Source organism: Salvelinus namaycush, chromosome 32, assembly GCF_016432855.1.
Source record: "Salvelinus namaycush isolate Seneca chromosome 32, SaNama_1.0, whole genome shotgun sequence".
In the NCBI taxonomy this organism is placed as follows: domain Eukaryota; kingdom Metazoa; phylum Chordata; class Actinopteri; order Salmoniformes; family Salmonidae; genus Salvelinus; species Salvelinus namaycush.
Window position 1 is genome coordinate 2,871,453 of NC_052338.1, and position 20,171 is coordinate 2,891,623.

The 20,171-nt window shown below is 40.3% G+C and overlaps 1 protein-coding gene across 3 annotated transcripts; it reads right to left on the minus strand.

Moving 5' to 3' along the window:
- Positions 1-1,011: 1,011 nt before the first annotated feature.
- LOC120027132 (dnaJ homolog subfamily C member 8-like) lies at positions 1,012-18,242 on the minus strand. Of its 3 annotated transcripts, XM_038971979.1 has the most exons (10): positions 18,146-18,242; positions 17,076-17,177; positions 16,073-16,129; positions 9,448-9,514; positions 9,260-9,354; positions 8,915-8,986; positions 8,716-8,807; positions 5,825-5,900; positions 5,407-5,545; positions 1,012-1,160 (listed from the first exon to the last, which is right to left on the minus strand). In XM_038971979.1, exons 1-9 carry the CDS (start codon positions 18,236-18,238, stop codon positions 5,420-5,422), a joined length of 780 nt encoding a protein of 259 aa, XP_038827907.1. In that variant the 5' UTR covers positions 18,239-18,242; the 3' UTR covers positions 1,012-1,160; positions 5,407-5,419. The 3 variants fall into 3 exon arrangements, with proteins under 3 accessions (XP_038827907.1, XP_038827906.1, XP_038827908.1); XM_038971978.1 differs by lacking the exon at positions 1,012-1,160 and having other exon boundaries at positions 3,994-5,545; XM_038971980.1 differs by lacking the exons at positions 1,012-1,160; positions 16,073-16,129 and having other exon boundaries at positions 3,994-5,545.
- Between the last annotated feature and the right edge of the window lie 1,929 nt (positions 18,243-20,171).

Sequence of the window (20,171 nt, forward strand, 5' to 3'; positions counted from 1 at the left end):
AGAACAAAAAGACTTAACGAGTGGGTCGCGTCTCTGGCAACCGAACCGATAGAACGAATGCTTGGGTAGAAACCTTAGATTTGTGTCGGGACTATATCTCGTAGAAGGATGAAATAGTATGAATACATTCATCAATCATTATTTGAACGTTGGTAACCCATTGTAAAAAAGTGACTTCGTCTCAAACAACACCCATGCCACTATATCCTCCAAACACGGGCTTCTCGGGCATTATCTCGGGCTTACGTAGTGCACGCTCTTGAATGCCCTTAAAGCCAATCAGTACTCAACAATGCCATGGTATAAAATGTAAAAGTCAATGCATAATGTAATTATATAGTTCAACTTCATGTTCAAAAACGTTATGTTATGCGTTCAGCATATTTATTACATGATTGGCAAGTTATTACATTATTAGCATTTATTACATTATAAATGCAAATGTTATTACATTAGAAGCAGCTATTACATTATAGGCAGTTATTACATTATCAGTTTCTACAAATTCAACTGACAAAGTATATGGGGATATCGTGAACAAATGCCGTGGTCAAGGCTACGACAGAACCAGTGCAATTAGTGGAGTTTACTGAAGTGTTCAAAAGCGCATATCAGACCGAGAGCCTAACGCTTTTTACATAGTTCTTTATGAGTTTTAGTTGATAAAAACGATCTTACCGCAGAAGCAACAGTTACAGGGATGGTAAAAACAGCTTGATTGCCACAGCAACATCAGGGAAACGGGGAAGAAGGGTGTGCGTGCTTCAAATACAGCAGTTCTGCAACATATTTAGTTGAGCCTCTCATCAGGGGCGGACTTAGTGATTTGGAGGCCCCAGGCAGAGACCAGTCTGAACCAGAGAAGGATATTGAAAACGCAGATTGAAAAGATTTGAAATTCCCTTCACTAGTAAAGCTATTTGCATCACCACATGGAAGACGAGGAAGGAAAATAGATAAGAGACAGACTATTGCTATTATTATTTTTTAAATTCCTTTGATTTATTAGATAGATTCATATTTCTACATATGATATTTATTGAAAGGTCTCCTCTTAGGATCCTCTTGAGTGCTGGTTTGTGTGTGTGTGCCAACTTGTGATTGAGGCTGCTGAGCTTTGCAGGACACAGGTCCGTGTCCTGCAACCTATCAAGATAGACCTGGAGAGAGGGAGGGCAGAAGGTACAGGTTAGAAACTGAGATTATTCCCTTCACTTCTGATATTAACCCCTTTAAATACATCTTCCCTCATATATTTTTTAATTATCGTTACTTTACTCTAAAGATGAGAGAGAGAGAGATACAGAGAGAGGCTGGGAAGTAGCCTAGCAGTTAAGAGTGTTGGGCCAGTAACTAAAAGGTTGCTGGTTTGAATCCCTGAACTGACTAGGTGACATGTTAAAAGAAAAAGCTGTTTTCAGAAGATGGGCATGGACTCTGAAGTCCTAGCTTTCAGGGGGAAGCTGGTTCTAACATTGGGGTGCCAGAGAAAAGCTTGGATTGGGCTGAGTGGGAGCTGGCCAAGAGACCTGAGGAGTGCTTGGGTTTGGGGTTTGAGCATAGCTGGAAAGTAGGGAGGGGCAGTTCCTCTTGCTGTTCCGTAGGTAAGCACCATGGTCTTGTAGTGGGATGACATGAGAGAACTTGGGAAGGTTGAAAACCAGGCGGGCTGCTGCGTTCTGGATAAGTTGCAGGGGTTTGATGGCACAAGCGGGGAGCCCAGCCAACAGCGAGTTGCAGCAGTCCAGACGGGAGAGGACAAGTTAGGACCTGTGCCGCTTCCTGTGTGTGGTAGTATCATACTCTACGGATGTTGTAGAGCATGAACGCGAGTCACTTTGATTGTTTGCAGAGAACGACAGGGTGTTGTCCAGGGTCATGCAAAGGATTTATGAGCTGAAATAAAAATCCTAGAAATGTTCCATATGCACCAAAAGCTTATTTCTCTCATATTTCCACAAATGTGTTTATATCCCTGTTTGTGGGCATTTCTCCTTTGCCAAGATTATTCCTCCACTTGACAGATGTGGCATATCAAGAAGCAAATTAAACAGCATGATCATAACACAGGTGCACCCTGTGTTGGGGACAATAAAAGGCCACTCTAAAATGTGCAGTTTTGTCACACAACACAATGCCACAGATGTCTCAAGTTTTGAGGGAGCGTGCAATTGGCATGTTGACTGCAGGAATGTCCACCAAAGCTGTTGCCAGACAATTTAATGTTAATTTCACTACAATAAGCTGCCTCCAACGTCATTTTAGAGAATTTGGCAGTACTTCCAACCGGCCTCACAATTGATGACCACGTGGAACCGCCAGCCCAGGACCTTCACATCTGGCTTCTTCACCTGCGGGATCATCTGGGGGGGGGGGGGGGGGGGGGTTCTAATGTCTTGAGGATGGACACTCAGCTTTCTATCCAAGCTAGGAGAGCGCGCAATAGTGCTGAGTGATTAGTGCTTTTTGAAGTCTGATTATTTAAAAAATTATCATGGTTTTCAATAATTATGTGGGTTGAATGCTGTAACACAGAATAAAACAATTATTAAAAGTCCAATGATGATAGTGACTGCCCATTACTGCTTATCACTTAACAATAATTTATTAACAATATTTCAACTGTGTAGATTACATTTGATGACTTCATTTCGTTCCAAGTCATCTCATCGCTAAAGAGCTGCTGCCTATGCTGTCTGACAAAAATCATAATTTTCTAGTTCTTCAAATACACAAGGCATACTTTTATGACTGCTGAATATACCAACTATTAACCACTTAGATCATGTATTTTCAGGTAGAGATACCTTGTGAAGCAACACCTGCTCTGTATATGATCTCACCATCGGCATTCTCTCTTCTGTAGCAGGCGTAAAAGAAACAGATCGGACAAGTAGATGCGCAATGAATCATTGTAGTTAATTTCTATGTTTTATGCCCTAAACTATGTAGAATATTGGCCTGTTGGAAACTACATCACACAGTTCAGGATGGATCTGATTTGTCTGTAGAGAAACGGAGCTATGTGAGCTCACAGAAAAAAAAACAACGAAATGGAATTCAAATAATTTAACCAACATTGGTCAATTAGTTGTTTAAAAAACAAAAATAACTGGCATTTTGGTTAATCGCTCAGCACTACAGCGCAAGGACGGCTCGTGATACAGGTTCACCTAGCCTATACAGGAAAGTTGTATATTCTAAAACATTATTGGTAGCTGATTAGTATGCTGTTGCATCGAACATTTATTTTACAATCTGCAATGTTTGAATTTCCAACTTTTAATTACTGACCAGCCAGCAGTCACAAAATGGCAGCTTTGCTACACCTTGTAGAGCTTTGAGAAATGTTTAAAATGAGAACATTATGACCAAATAGGCCTACCAATAAACATTTATCCATAAGGTAAAGCAAAACTATACATGGCCTGGCACCACAGAAAGCCTAACATCGACTCGATAGGCATGCCGCAGCATAGATAAATCGCAATTTAAGCACCACGGACAACAATCGGTAGACTATACTTTGTGAGTGGCTGTCTGGCTAACACAGTAGACTACATCATATTTTAGGGGTGTGGGGACTCCGACATTGCGGGTATCCAGGGAATCTGAAGATGCATTTCATTGCTTCATCTTTTCTTTATGCCTCTGTAGCCGAAGAGAACACTTTGGTAGTCATTTCTATCTGTATTGCCATGAGTTTAATATCCTCATGTTGTATCCTATATGTGCACACTTGATAGTTGTCATTGAATTTATTTACAACTTACGCACTTTAAGTAAATATACATTTGTATAATTTTTTGCTCTGTCACAATTTAGTCTAGTTGTCTTTGACAAAATGAGCAATTGAATGTATTTTCAATTAATGATTATTAAAGACAAAATGTTGAACAAGACTAAACTTGGCCTCGTCATGCTTCACTTACAGGCAAGAACAAACTGACAACTGTCTTTGCTTTGATCACACTCACAGACGACCTGACTATCTCCTAAGAATATCTTAGACATTTTTATTGTTATAGTGTAACGATTACAGTTCAACTGACAGAAAAACAGCTCTCACAGACTAGCCTTCGACTTTCCATGGTACTGTAGATTGAGTGAAACACTGCTGCAATTAAACATTTGATATGAAAACAGCATGGATGCACAATGCTACTGCTAATTAAAGAACACTACTAGTGGTTAGATGATAGGGATAGGATCAAGACCAATGGTCAATTGGGGTAACATATTTTAATGTATTGGAGAAAACAAAGTCAGAGGGGGTATCATCGTGGGAATAGGAGTGGATTTGTGCCTCTGTCCCAAATGACACCACATTCGCTATTTAGTGCACTTATTTTCCCCGGGACCCATATGGCTCTGGTCAAAAGTAGTGCATTATATATGGAATAGGATGCCAATTGGGACCTGTGTAGTGGAATCCCAACTCACTGTGGGTTTGAAATTGTGATGAGCAGATCATCGGGGCAGCAGGTAGCCCAGTGGTTAGAGTGTTGGACTAGTAACCGAAAGGTTGCAAGATCGAATCCCCGAGCTGACAAGGTAAAAATCTGTCGTTCTGCCCCTGAACAAGGCAGTTAACCCACTGTTCCTAAGCCGTCAATAAAAATAAGAATTGTTTTCTTAAATGACTTGCCTAGTTAAAGGGAAAAAATAATAATCTGGATGGCAGGATACTTGAGATGTGGGGATACTCTCTTCCTCACTTTACAACCACGGTGCCTGAATAGAGGAGTAAACTACTCCCATTGTCCTCCAAGAGTGGCTGGATATTCTCCTTGCGTTTCACAGTAAGGGGAAAATGCCTTAATAACATGTTATAGCATCTTGTACCTATTGACGAACACAAATACAAGGCAGTCGTTAGCTAAGGATTTCATTATTCGACCCTCAACTAGATTGCCTCGTTTCAGAGTCAATACTTGGTAGACCACAAAATTGGCTTGTTACAAACAAGCTTTTATTTAAAGGTAAAAAAAAATCTAAAAAAAAATACAGCACAAAAAGTCCAGTCAAACTAAGGTGGTTACAGAAATCGAAGATTTCCTGTCATCTTTTCTACTTTGATTGAGGCCAGTAAGTGTGATGGTCCCATGGAGGTTGCAGATCACAATTATGTACATAAAAAAAACGAGCACAAAACTACATTTCTCAGGAGGGTGGATGCACTGTCAAGTGTAAGTAAGAATGTTGGGCTGAGTCTCGACTCTCCATCCTTCTCCCGAAGTGTACACTTGCTATGGTGGAATTTTTACAATGGTGGAAACTCCCTCCAGCCGATGCTTACACACCACTCATATGCTTTTAAACATCATGTGGAGTGTGCAAGTACACACTTCTGGAAAAGGGTGAATAATCGGGATGTAGCCTTTCGGTAGTATCCTTAACCCTCACATCTCAACAGACGTCACTCTCTCTGCTCCATCTTGACTTTAGGAGGCTTCAGGAAGGACCGGGGTTTCTTCTCTTTTTTAGCCTTGCTTTTGCCTGCCTGGAAACTCCTCCAACTGTCCACTCGCCCATCCCTTGTTTCCTTGTGAAAATATAAGGTAGAGTCAGCGATGCACGAAGTCAACAGCAATATCGGGGACGACTTCTGAAACAACTACAACTCTCTGCAGTTCACCCTGCTGCTCGTGGCAACGCCATACCCCTGAATCTCAGTTAAACAACTGAAGAGCTAGTTATTCAACAGTAGGTACTCAGTCTCTCCTCATCCCAGCTTATTTTGGGTGATGATCAAAGTTCTGCTCAAAACATTACCACCCCCAAAAAATGACTAAAATGTATTTACAACCTTTTTTCAACATACCTCAAAGTTTTTCTGCCATTCCCTCTCTCGCTTAGCTTTCTCTGCCGTCTCAATCTCTTCCTCTCTTGCCCTTTTCCTGAAAAGGAAAACATGAAACATTGAATTCCTTAAGGACACAAAAAGACGACCACAAAGACATTAAGGGCCATGTACAGTGCATTCGGGAAAGTATTCAGACCCCTTGACTTTTTCCACATTTTGTTACGTTACAGCCTTATTTAAAAAAAATGAAATCTACACACAATACCCCATAACAAAGCAAAAACAGGTTTGTAGAAATGTTTGCAAATATATTTAACATAAAAAAACAAATATTACGTTTACATAAGTATTCAGAGCCTTTACTCAGTACTTTGTTGAAGCACCTTTGGCAGCTATTACAGCCTTGAGTATTCTTGGGTATGACACTACAAGCTTGGCACACCTGTATTTGGGGAGTTTCTCCCATTTTTCTCTGCTTATCCTCTCAAGCTCTGTCAGGTTGGATGGGGAGCGTCGCTGCACAGCTATTTTCAGGTCTCTCCAGAGATGTTCGATCAGGTTGAAGTCTGGGCTCTGGCCGGCCAACTCAAGGATGAACTTTCAGAGACTTGTCCCAAAGCCACTCCTGTGTTGTCATGGCTGTGTGCTTAGGGTCATTGTCCTGTTGGTGAACCTTCGTCCCAGTCGGAGTTCCTAAGCACTCTGGAGCAGGTTTTCATCAAGGATCTCTCTGTACTTTGCTCCGTTCATCTTTCCCTCAATCCTGACTAGTCTCCCAGTCCCTGCTGCTGAAAAACATCCCCACAGCATGATGCTGCCACCACGCTTCACCGTAGGGATGGTGCCAGGTTTCCTCCAGATGTGACACTTGGCATTCAGGCCAGAGTTCAATCTTGGTTTCATCAGACCAGAGAATCTTGTTTCTCCTGGTCTGAGAGTCCTTTAGGTGCATTTTGGCTAACTCCAAGCGGGTTGTGCCCTATATTGAGGAGTGGCTTCCGTCTGGCCACTCTACCATAAAGGCCTGATTGGTGGAGTGCTGCAGAGATGGTTGTCCTTCTGGAAGGGTCTCCCATCTCTACAGAGGAAATCTGGAGTGCTGTCAGAGTGACCATTGGGCTCCTGGTGACCTCCCTGACCAAGGCCCTTCTCCCCCTGATTGCTCAGTTTGGCCGGTGGCCAGCTTCAGCTTCAAAGTAAGCATACACCAATAAACCTGGTTTTCTGATCAATCTGTCAAATTATTAGGACATTTAAACACCTTAAAACGGTCTTCCAGCGGTGTACCTGATCTGCGCATGTGCTAGCACCAGCCGAGCGAGCTTCCCTCTTTAGTGCGAGTGAAGTGTGTTCGGAACAACTGAATGTATGAGTCTTAGAATTTGTTCACATAAACTTTATACAGTATGTCCAAACTCAGAATCAAATATGCTTCCCAAAAATAACATGTTCGCTGCGGTAGATTGTTTATTTTCATCAACGATTTTCTGCAGTTAGAGCGCCACCAGGTAGCCTGATTTCAGATGGGTCCACGTAAATAGGATTATAAAGGCAATCGTTCATCTTGCAAAGCACGTAAACGTTTTAAATGAACTATTATATTAATCTGACTATCCACAACAATCACTTTGTGTGCATGTAACTGCACACATTGTGAGTCTTTTGTGCTGATATGTTCTGTATTTCATGGACGATATACAGTGCCTTCAGAAAGTATTCACACTCCTTGAATTTTTCCACATTTTGTTGTTACACAACTTGAATTTAAAATAGATTACGTTTTTGTGTCACTGGCCTACACACAATACCCCATAATGTGAAAGTGGAATTATGTTTATCGATTTTTTAATTAATAAATAATGGTAAAGCTGAAATGTGTTGAGTCAATAAGTATTCAACCCCTTTGTTATGGCAAGCCTAAATAAGTTCAGGAGTAAACATGTGCTTAACAAGTCACATAAATTGCATGGACTCACTGTGTGCAATAAGTGTTTAACATAAAATGTAAATGACTACCCCACACATACAGATAATTGTACGGTCCCTCAGTCGAGCAGTGAATTTCAAACACAGATTCAACCACAAAGACCAGGAATGTTTTCCAATGCCTCGCAAAGGGCATCTATTTGTAGATGAGTAAAATAAAAGTAGACATTGAATATCCCTTTGAGCATGGTGAAGTTATTACACTTTGGGTGGTGTATCAATACACCCAGTCACTACAAAGATATTGGCGTCCTTCCTAACTCAGTTGCCGTAGAGGAAGAAAATCGCTCAGGGATTTCACCATGAGGCCAATGGTGACTTTCAAACCGTTAGAATTTAATGGCTGTGATAGGCGAAAACTGTGGATGGATCAACAACCACATTGTAGTTACTCCACAATACTAAGTGAAAAGGAGGAAGCTTGAACAGAATAAAAATATTCCAAAAAATGCATCCTGTTTGCAACAAGGCACTAAAGTAAAACTGCAAAAAATAATTACTTTATGTTCTGAATACAAAGTGTTATGTTTGGGGCAAATCCAAAACCACCGAGTACCATTTCACATTTTGAAGCATGGTGGCGGCTGCATGTATGCTTGTCATCGGCAAGGACTAGGGATTTTTTTTAGGATAAAAATAATCAGAATAGAGAAAAGCACAGGCAAAATCCTAGAGGAAAATCTGGTTCAGTCTGCTTTCCAACAGACACTAGTAGACAAATTCACCGTTCAGCAGGACAATAACATAAAACACAAGGCCAAATATACACTGGAGGCGCTTACCAAGATGACGCTGAATGTTACCAAGTGGCCTAGCTAAAGTTTGGATAAAAAAATATATATATATATATTTAAAAAAAATATATATATAAAAAAATATCGGCTTGAAAATCTATGGCAAGTTGACTGAAATGGCACCGTTACCTTTCATGCATGTCCTTGGCTTCCCGCTCCTTCCTCTTGATTTCAAGCTCTGCAAACAGCTTCATAGTCTGCTTGTACACCGCCTGTCTGAACTGACGATCAAGAGAAGAGTGGTTTCCTTAGTAAAATAACAATAAGCCCAATCTCAAAAACAGCCTTACATCTGTTACAAGTTATATTTAAAACCACTTGTCAATACCATTTCTGGGTCATCCTCCTCCAAAAATTGAGGCTTCCCATCCTTCTTCAGCTGTTTCTTCTTCTCTTTCATCTGTTGCAATAAAAAAAAGATGCAGTTGAAGTGTCATATGCTGTGGCAATACATGAGCTCAACTGTAATATTGGCATCACTAGTATTAATACAATTGTACAGTAAATCTGTGTCCCAAATGGCACCCTATTCCCCTTATAGTGCAGTACTTTTGACCAGAACCCTATGGGTCATGGTCAAAAGTAGTGGACAATATAGGGAATAGGGTTCCATTTGGGAAGCTACTGTACCTATGAGACATGTGAACAGAGGGACAGGTGGTTAGTTACTCACATTATGCTCTACATATTCCCTTCCTGCTTGGATCACATCAACTGCCCTCTTCTTCTGTTCTGGGTCCAGCAAGTTTTTGTATGCCTTGTCCACAGCTAGAAATACAGTGGGATTGGAGTTGTTAAGAACTCTTTGAATGTATTAGGCTAACTGATGTAGACATACTGTGATGGCAATCATATTCCTACCTTCAAAGGCTAGTTGTGCTCTGTCTGGATCATCCTGGTTCTTGTCTGGATGGACCAAGATGGACAACTGAAATGGAAGGAGAAATTAGTTTGCTTTCATTAGTGTGAGAATCAACAATATCAAATCAGTGTATTCGTTATATACACAGGACACATTGGGGTGTAAATGGCAGTGGTGGGAAAAGTACCCAATTGTCATACTTGAGTAAAAGTATAGATAGAAAGTTACTCAAGTAAAAGTCACCCAGTAAAATACTATTTGAGTAAAAGTCTAAAAGTATTTGGTTTCAAATATACTTATGTATCAAAAGTAAATGTATTTGATAAAATATACATAAGTATAAATCATTTCAAATTCTTATATTAAGCAAACCAGAAAGTAAAATGTTCTTGTTTTTAAAATGTATGTATAGCCAGGGTCACATTCCAACACTCAGACATTAGTTACAAAAGATGCACTTCTGTTTAGTGAGTCTGCCAGAACATAGGCAGTAGGGATGACCAGGTGTTCTCTTGATAAGTGCGTGAATTTCACAATTCTCCTGATCTGCCAAGCATTCAAAATGTAACGAGTACTTTTTGGTGTCAGAGAATATGCATGGAGTAAAAAGCACAATATTTTATTTAGGAATGTAGTGAAGTAATTTTTTTTAATAAAAATAAAAACAAACATTTAATTTAACCTTTATTTAACTAACCAAGTCAGTTAAGAACAAATCCTTATTTACAATGACGGTCTACCAGGGAACAGTGGGTTAACTGCCTTGTTCAGGGGCAGAAGGACCGATTTTTACATTGTCAACCTTTCGGTTACTGGCCCAATGCTCGTCCCAAGTAAAAAATTGTCAAAAATATAAATAGCAAAGTACAGATACCCCCCAAAAAACTAGTGAAGTAGTACTTTAAAGTATTTTAACTAAAGTACTTTACACTACTGGTAAACGGTGCAATGAAATGCTTTATTTGCGAGCTCTCTCAACAGTGCAGTGAAACATGAACTCAAAATAATAATGTAAGGCAATAAGTGGTAACGGTGCAATACAAATAAGGCAGTAGAACATTAAAGATGGAATCTGCAGTGTGCGGAAACAGTGCCACCACCTTTGTTTTTGTTGCAGAGCTGAGGAGTGCGAACAGAACGGTAAAGAAAATTGCAATACGTAGTGCTCTTCTTTGTAGAGTCTGACCGATAAATCAGTTGACCGATAAACCCATTTTATTGTCCGATAGCCCTTCAAAAATATTTGCATCGGTCTTTATTCCACAGATAAAGCGGCGAAATAACAAATACGTCTGCTAATTTGCAGTCGTTTTCCCCCCAGAGGGTGCTCTGTGTATTGCTCGTTGAACATAATTCTGCCCTAAACCACGAGGTGAGAATAGGCCTTATTGTAAAAAAAATAATAATAATGTTTTACTAGGCAAGTCAGTTAAGAACAAACTATTATTTACAGTGACGGTGGGTTATCTGCCTTGTTCAGGGGCAGAACGACAGATTTTTTACCTTGTCAGCTCGGGGATTCGATCCACTTTCGGTAACTGGCCCAACGCTCTAACCACTAGGCTACCTGTCATCATCACTTAGTTAACGTTAGCTGGCCAGCTAGCAAGCAATGTAGTCAGGCTCCATCTAGCCAGGGACAGAGCTGCCCACTCTCACGCATTGGCCGTGAGACAAACGCAATTTGACCCTCTTCTCACAGCACACACCTCATATCTCACGCATTAAAAAAATAAAAGCAGTACTTTTCAATTAGTACGTTGTATAGTCAGCGCGTTAACTTTTCAACTATACTCGAAATCGTTTTGAAATCAGAGCATCTGCAACTGCCATTTAACACCACGAGCTGAACCTATAATTGTGATGTTTCGCCACAGCACTGAACCGCGGCACATTGAAGCATATGATTGGTCTAGTTATATAAAGGATCAAGGGGATTGGATGCATGTTTTAAAGAAACGCCCCTCAAGGTACAGTGGCGCTGAAGAGAGAGAGAACGTTCTCTGCTTATACAGCTCTAAAAAGAGTAGCACGGTGGCGCTGTTCGTTGTCAACCAAATTAGGTTGCTGTTACTCCAGTCTCTATTGCCGAATTCAGCCGTTTGACAGCATATACTAAAGTCGATTTAATTCACACTAGTCCCCTCGTTCGGTGATTGGCGTTTCGGCTGTGACAACGGAAAGCCAGCAGGCAGACCTACAGTAAGTTATAGCAGGGAAGTTTGGTAGGGTGACCTGATTTGTAACTATGAAAATAATTTTGTCAAACAGATCGTGAACCCAAAAGTGTACGTTTTATTCTAGAGGGGCGTCAATAAATAGAAAAATAATTGGGTTAGTGTGTAGAGCAAGATTTGTCATCTTGTCTTCAGGATATCCTATTATTGATTTACTTTTAGTCTGATCAGTGGAACAATTCTCATTCTTAACAATAGGCTAAAATATAGGGTAATTACTGTGCTTGTCAGTAAGAACACTGTACTGTTATTCCCCTAACTTATTGTATTATTCATCTTCTTCACAATTTTACCAGTGTAATCACATATGCCTACTTGTGTCTTTGAAAATGAATTATATCAGGCTATGCATTTTTGCAGTACTTTGTGGACAGTTTTGAATAAGTCATATAAATAGACATTAGATATTAAATGCTCCAGGTATCAAATACAATTTGACACTTTAGTATTGTGCATATGCTAGGCAGAGATGGTAGGGGGACTCACAACCAATCCTATGTTGTCCATGTAGAGCAAGATGATGTTAAGGAGCTTCAACTAGTTGGCATAAACCACTTGAAGGTTGGGTGATTGAAAATGTTCTTGTTATAACAATTCATTTCTCAAACACCCAGCACTTCAGGGGAAGCCAACACAGCAAGCAGGAATTTCTTCCAGCCCTATTTTAAAGAGAGAGTTCACCCAAATTACAAAATCTGTGTGTCCTTACCTTGAAAGCAGTCTATGGACAAGGAGGCTGCAATCTATGATTTGGTTACCCACTGCCAATTAATATAGAAAAAAAATGACTTTAAATGTAATCTAAGTAGCAAACTCAGTGAATGATGTGTTAACGTTCAAAGCATCCTGAATACACCTGACCTGTGGTTTTTATTTTTACATTTTCCACCATGGTCCTACACCTCAGCCATGTCAAAATACATAGAATTGCATTTAAAACAGTACAATTTTCCATCTAGGGGTTGTGCCAGGGCGCAATGAAATTCACATAGCAAATATCACTCCAAGCTTTCTTCAAAAGTTGGCAGCTCTGCAGGAAGGTAGTTAGCTTAGCTAGCTAGCAATCTGTGCGGACACTCCTCCTTGATACATTACTGTCTGGGCCCTATTATGTCAGTGGGCTTATTTAGTTCGTTTTCTGCAAAAAGCAAGACAGTTGGCGCAGATCTATCATTCAGGCAATGTGCTTGCATTCATGATGAGATAAGATTGTTGTTAGTTAGCTAGCTAGCTAAATTAGAACGTGTGTTACTAAAACCAGTGCAGTAAGTATTTTACTGCATGAACGCTCAGTCATCAGCGGATGCCATTTGCAGTTGAAATATACAGCCAATTAATTTTGTATTGAATAACAGTAATTTACATTATGGTTTCAGTAAGAAAACATTGTCCTAATAAAGAGCTAGCATGTGCTTGTCATAACAAGGTTTCCACTGGCACAATGTCACAAAAAATGTAGGAAAACAAAATGTTGCTTTTTGGTCTTAATTTAAGGTTAGGGTAGGTCATAAGGTTAGCAGTGAGGTTAAGAGAAATTGTAGAAATAGGCAGGGTTTATGACTTTGTGGCTGTGGTAACTAGTGACAACCCTCTCATTGCAAGGTTGCCATAAAGGCACAGCATCTCAGTGCTAGAGGTGTCACTACAGACCCTGGTTCGATTCCAGGCTATCACAACCGGCCATGATTGGGAGTACCATAGGGCGGCGCACAATTGGCCCAGCATTGTCCGGGTTAGGGTTTGGCCCAGGGTAGGCCGTCATTGTAAATATGAATTTGTTCTTAACTGATTGCCTAGTTAAATAAAAAATACACTTAAAAAAAGTATTTCTTTACATTACTTTTGTAAAGCACTGTAGTGAATCTAGTCAATACAAATTACATCTAGTGGTGACATTACGAACTGCAAGTTTCTGTATAGGTTATGAACAGTGCAGTTTCAGATTTACTTTGAGACTGAGTTTAATTCATTCAGCCCTTATTGTTTATTCGTGTGCTTGTGGTGCTTCAGCACAAACACTTATGGATTCTTACCCACTGCAGTAGATAGGTACAACTTAAAGATTTGTCTAAGAAGGTAAACTGAACTGTTTTGTATTTACTTTCATACTTATAGAAGATAGTTGCTTTTTGATGGTTATCATGTAAACCACAATTAGAATGTTCTTAAATAATGTTAATTGAAATACTTAGTTAAGAAATCAACATTTAGAGTATCTGTTAATCTTTTGGAGCGTCAATTGTGTTATAAAAAGGTATGTTTTTCAAGTTTACATACACCTTAACCAAATACACTTACTCACAATTCCTGACATATAATCCTAGTAAAAATTCCCTGTCTTAGGTCAGTTAGGATCACCACTTTATTTTAAGAATGTGAAATGTCAGAATACTAAGAGAGAATGATTTATTTCAGCTTTCATCACATTCCCAGTGGGTCAGAAGTTTACATACACTCAATTAGTATTTGGTAGCATTGCCTTAAATTGTTTAACTTTGGTCAAAGTTTCAGGTAGCCTTCCACAAGCTTCCCACAATAAGTTGGGTAAATGTTGGCCCATTCCTCCTGACAGAGCTGGTGTAACAGTCAGGTTTGTAGGCCTCCTTGCTCGCACACGCTTTTTCAGTTCTGCCCACAAATTTTCTATGGGATTGAGGTCAGGGCTTTGTGATGGCCACTAATACCTTGACTTTGTTGTCCTTAAGCCATTTTGCTACAACTTTGGAAGTATGCTTGGGGTCATTGTCCATTTGGAAGACCCATTTACGACCAAGCTTTAACTTCCTGAATGATGTCTTGAGGTGTTGCTTCAATATATCCACATAATTTTTGATCCTCATGATGCCATCTATTTTGTGAAGTGCACCAGTCCCTCCTGCAGCAAAGCACCCCCACAACATGATGCTGCCACCCCCATGCTTCACGGTTGGGATAGTGTTCTTCGGCTTGCAAGCCTCCTCCTTTTTCCTCCAAACATAACAATGGTCATTGTGGCCAAACAGTTCTATTTTTGTTTCATCAGACCAGAGGACATTTCTCCAAAAAGTATAATCTTTGCCCCCATGTGCAGTTGCAAACCGTAGTCTGGCTTTTTTATGGCAGTTTTGGAGCAGTGGCTTCTTCCTTGCTGAGCAGCCATTCAGGTTATGTTGATATAGGACTCGTTTTACTGTGGATATAGATACTTTTGTACCCGTTTCCTCCAGGATCTTCACAAGGTCCTTTGCTGTTGTTCTGGGATTGATTTGCACTTTTCGCACCAAAGTACGTTCATCTCTAGGAGACAGAACGTGTCTCCTTCCTGAGCGGTATGACGGCTGCGTGGTCCCATGGTGTTTATACTTGCGTACTATTGTTTGTACAGATGAACGTGGTACCTTCAGGCATTTGGAAATTGCTCCCAAGGATGAACCAGACTTGTGGAGGTCTACGATTCTTTTTCTGAGGTCTTGGCTGATTTCTTTTTGATTTTCCCATAATGTCAAGCAAAGAGGCACTGAGTTTGAAGGTAGGCCTTGAAATACATCCACATGTACACCTCCAATTGACTCAAATGATGTCAATTAGCCAATCAGACGCTTCTAAAGCCATGACAATTTTCTGGAATTTCCCAAGCTGTTTAAAGGCACAGTCAACTTAGTGTATGTAAAGTTCTGACCCACTGGAATTGTGATACAGTGAATTATAAGTGAAAAAATCTGTCTGTAAACAATTGTTGGAAAAATTACTTGTGTCATGCACAAAGTAGATGTCCTAACCGACTTGCCAAAACTATAGTTTGTTAACAAGACATTTGTGGAGTGGTTGAAAAACGACTTTGAATGTCTCCAACCTAAGTGTATGTAAACTTCCGACTTCAACTGTACATATAAATAATCGGTGACCTTTGCCTCCCTAAAATTGGTATCGGACCCCAAAATCCAATATCAGTCGGGCTCTACTTTCTTCATGCATGCAATGATGTCAGACGGGAAAAAACAGTGTTCGTTGTTTGCAGTAACTTCTTTGTTGTTGTAATATGGATGTGGCTGTTTCACTATTAAGGATATCAGCTATAAAGATATGGTGGGAAATATAAAACTATAGAATATACAGTATTTACTATGGAATGTACTATCAATGTGACAGTTATTTACAGTAGATAAAGTGAGCAGTACAATTAAATAATAACAGCAATGATGGCAGTGAGTGAAAGTGTGAATGGGTGTGTCAAGAGTCAGTGCAAATAGTATTTTAATAGGGTGTGGATGACTAGCAGGTACAGTATATGCAGGTGGAAAGCTAGGGTTAGCTGTTCAACAGTGTTATGACCTGGAAGCTGTGTTGGAACCGGTAGGTCCAAGACCGGATCCTCCGGTACCTACTGTCAGATATGTAGTCTACCTACCGCTCTGAACCTCTTCTTCAACTCCTCATCTGTTGCCTCTGGATCAATTTGTAACACCTGAAATTCAAATTAGGCATTTCACTGGAAGCGAATTTTACACTGCATTGCTTAAGCAACACAGATGTGTATTTACCTCAAGCGATTCAAATAGCTAGACAAAGTTGCCGGTGTTGTACAAAGGAGGTTGCAAGACCCACTGGTTGATGCTTATTTTAAAACCCTCTTAGGCCTCACTCCCCCCCCCCCCCCCCCCCCCCCCCATCTGTGTTACCTACTGCAGCCCTCATCCTCCACATATAACACCCATTCTGCCAGTCACATTCTGCTAATAGGTCCCCAAAGCACCTTTTATTTGTCACATGCGCCAAATACAACAGGTGTAGACCTTAGTGAAATGCTTACTTACAAGCCCTTAACCAACAATGCAGTTAAGAAAAAGTGTTAGGTAAAAAATAAGGTGTGGTGTCGCTACTATGCTGTGTTGTCATGTGTTGCTGCCATGCTCGGTTGTTGTTTTAGGTCTCTCTTCATGTAGTGTTGTGTCTCTCTTTTGTCATGATGTGCCTTTTGTCCTATATTATATATATATTTTTTTTTTATCCCAGCCCCTGTCCCCACAGGAGGCCTTTTGGTAGGCCATCATTGTAAATAAGAATTTGTTTAACTGACTTGCCAAGTTAAATAAAAATGTTACACTACCCCTTTTCCTTTGAGAAACACACTCTTGCACTTTACCATCGCACCCAAATAAACAGTCACACAAAGTTATCATTTAACTTCTGACACTAATGCAGCACCTTCAACAAGTATCTCAAATGGGTTGAAACCTGCAACGATGCGTCTGTCAGCACCAACACCTAAGCCATTTTGGCAAGAGGCTTGAACCTCTTAATGAGGTCGCTGGTGTTGTTCTAAGAACACTTCAACGCAGTTATACACAACAATCTTGTCACAATAATAATAGATCAACTACAGCTGCATGTGACAGGAACTAGCCACTTACCTCAAACGGGTTTAAATTGAAGTAGGATGACCCAGGTCTGAGCAGCCTGTCTATTTGCTGCTTCGAGGTTAGCACAGAGTCTCTTTTCTCTATCTGCTTTACCTGTTGGACAGAGACATGCCATATTAGTTAGGGTCACAGAAGTTCAGTCATGGTCATATTAGCAAGAAAATGGATATGTACATAATCTTGGTCCCTTTCACTGGCCAGCTGGCGTAGCATTATCTGTCATGACTCATGAGTCCACTTGGGGAAGGTTGGATAGATGGAACTGAGCATGTTTACATTCATGCCAGAGATCCAACCCGCTTGCTTACAGCTGCACTAGGGTCAGCCAGGCTTCCTGACTAGATTAAGACACCCCAGAGCTGGTGCGAGATATGGCTCAGAAAATGAAACTCCATCCTGGGTTGAGAAATGTCTTGAACGCCTAAAATTGTCCCATTACCCTAACTGTTACACCGAGAAGATTGAATGACTTCTAAAAACGAGTAGTCTTTCAATCTTCTTGGTGTAAAAGTTGGCATAATGGGACAATTCGGGGGTACTATACAACGCATTTCTCATCCCTGCATTGAGGTATATTTTCCGAGTCATACATCTTAATCTACACAGGAAGCCTGTCCAACCTAGTGCAGCTAGCTGTGAAGAGGGTCGAATCTGCTATGCTGGCTAGCAAGAGCACAAAACAGATCAAATACTCAACCATTTCACCACTGTTTAAATGGGAAACAAAATTCCCCTACGCTGATAGAATAGCGGTGTAACAAACTATATGCGTGTAATGATCACGGAGAAGTGTACTGGCGAATAAACAACACTACTCTGTTAGCGTTAGCAATTGGTAGCTTAGCTTAGCTAGCTAGCACGTTCACACACACCGTGTTATGCGAGCTAGCTAGCCAAGTTAACGTTAGCTAACTTTAGCCCCTCTAGCTTTTTAGCTAGCAGATGTTTGTAGGCCTCATAAATGCAGGTCCAGGGGACGAATTATCGGTATTTGTCAAATCCATAATGTCAGGTTACATATCAACACACTGAGTAACATGGATTTCCTAAATGTATTTTACCTCTGTGTAGAAATGATTGAACAAATCATCCGGACCACTCTGGGTAGAGGGCTCTCCTCCAGCAGCCGCCATCTTGGCTAAGGCTTCATTCATCTGACGTCACAATATCCACTATCACATGACTGTCAATGCAGTTTTGGAGTTTTTGCGCTCAAATACATAAATATATAAAAAAAATAAAAAAATAGGGACCTTCAATAAATGTCAATGAAATATATCAAAAATATTGCAAAGATGTATGGTTTCAGATTGTCCTTTGAAACGTTTTCCAAACAATTCAATAAATTGCATTCAACATAGCTAGCTGATGTAAAAGCTTACACTATAAAACTTTTAATAAAATGTTGAAAAAAACTTGAAAACAGGTTAAAATATTTATTATTTTGCTCAAAAAATTATTCGGGTGTTCAAAAAGATACATGTCCACCAATTATCCTTCACTGCCGATGAACAGAAAAAGCACTTTTCAGTCGGACAATTCAGAGTATCTGTGCGTGTTCCTGGGAAGGGAGCTCTCATCAGATTCCGAGCCGGTGAAGCGTCCTCCACGCGACGGTCTCCAGAGTCCATAGAGAAAGTCTTCTAGGGTGGTCAGTCGTGTGTCCAGAGCTGTCAACTTCTGCTCCATCACCTCCTGTAGCCTGAATCCTTGTTGAAACATCGACTGCATGTCCGCAGTGTACTGCAGCTGAGGCGGCAGCGGTTGAAATGAAAATTACCAATACTATCTCAATCATTGTTGCAAGTTATATACATTTGTCTCCAAAATATGAATTAAGCTCACGTGTGCTGTCTACTACTGATACTGTATGGATAAATATCTTATAAACCCCAGACACATATATGATGAAACGTATTGGTCAGTCACCTGGTTTTGATTCCTCTTGATGATTCTAAGGCTGATGAAGAGGATGATCAGCAAGACCACAACCAGAGCAAAGGTGACATTGGGCCACTCATGAAGTGCCCAGAACATGGCATCACTGCAAGCGCCATGGACAGATGTGTCCCGAATGCCCACTTGAGGGAACTCCATTCCAACTTGTGACCACGAGGGGATCCCACAGAGATTCATGCACGCCATCTCTGATAGTGTCCTCTTTTTCTTCTCCGGTCAATTGACGAGGTGTATGCTCATGAGAAACCAAAGTCGGTATATGCAGACTTGAGAATATGAAATTCCACAACCTCAACCACTATTGTGATGTAATAGTGCTAGACAACTGTGAAATATGTCATAAAAGACTACATGTTCAATAGAAATAGGCACTGTTGCTTTTTGCCAAGCATATCCCCACCTTTCACATACATCACACCAGTCTTGAAATCCCAAAGAAGAACCAGTCAATTTACTTGAACATTTACTTGAACAAAACTGTATATAAACAATAAATAAAAAAATGCCTATGAAAAGTTTAAGAACATCTACTAATTCAAGGGTTTTTCTTTATTTTTACTATTTTCTACATTGTAGAATGATAGTGAAGACATCAAAACTATGAAATAACACATGGAATCAAGTAGTAACCAAAAAAGTGTTAAACAAATCAAAATATATTTTATATTTAGATTCTTCAAAGTAGTCACCCTTTGCCTTGATGACAGCTTTGCACAATCTTGGCATTCTCTCAACCAGCTTCATGAGGTAGTCACCTGGAATGCTTTTCCAAAAGTATTGAAGGAGTTCCCACATATGCGGAGCACTTGTTGGTTGCTTTTCCTTCACTCTGAGGTCGAACTCATTACAAACAATCTGAATTGGGTTGAGTTCGGGTGATTGTGGAGGCCAGGTCATCTGATGCATTACTCCATCACTCTCCTTCTTGGTCAAATAGCCCTTACACAGCCTAGAGGTGTGTTTGGGGTCATTGTTCTGTTGAAAAACAAATGATAGTCCCACTAAGCGCAAACCAGATGGGATGGCGTATCACTGCAGAATGCTGTAGTAGCCATGCTGGTAAAGTTTACCTTGAATTCTAAATAAATCACCAACAGTGTCACCAGCAAAGCACCTCTTCCTCCATGC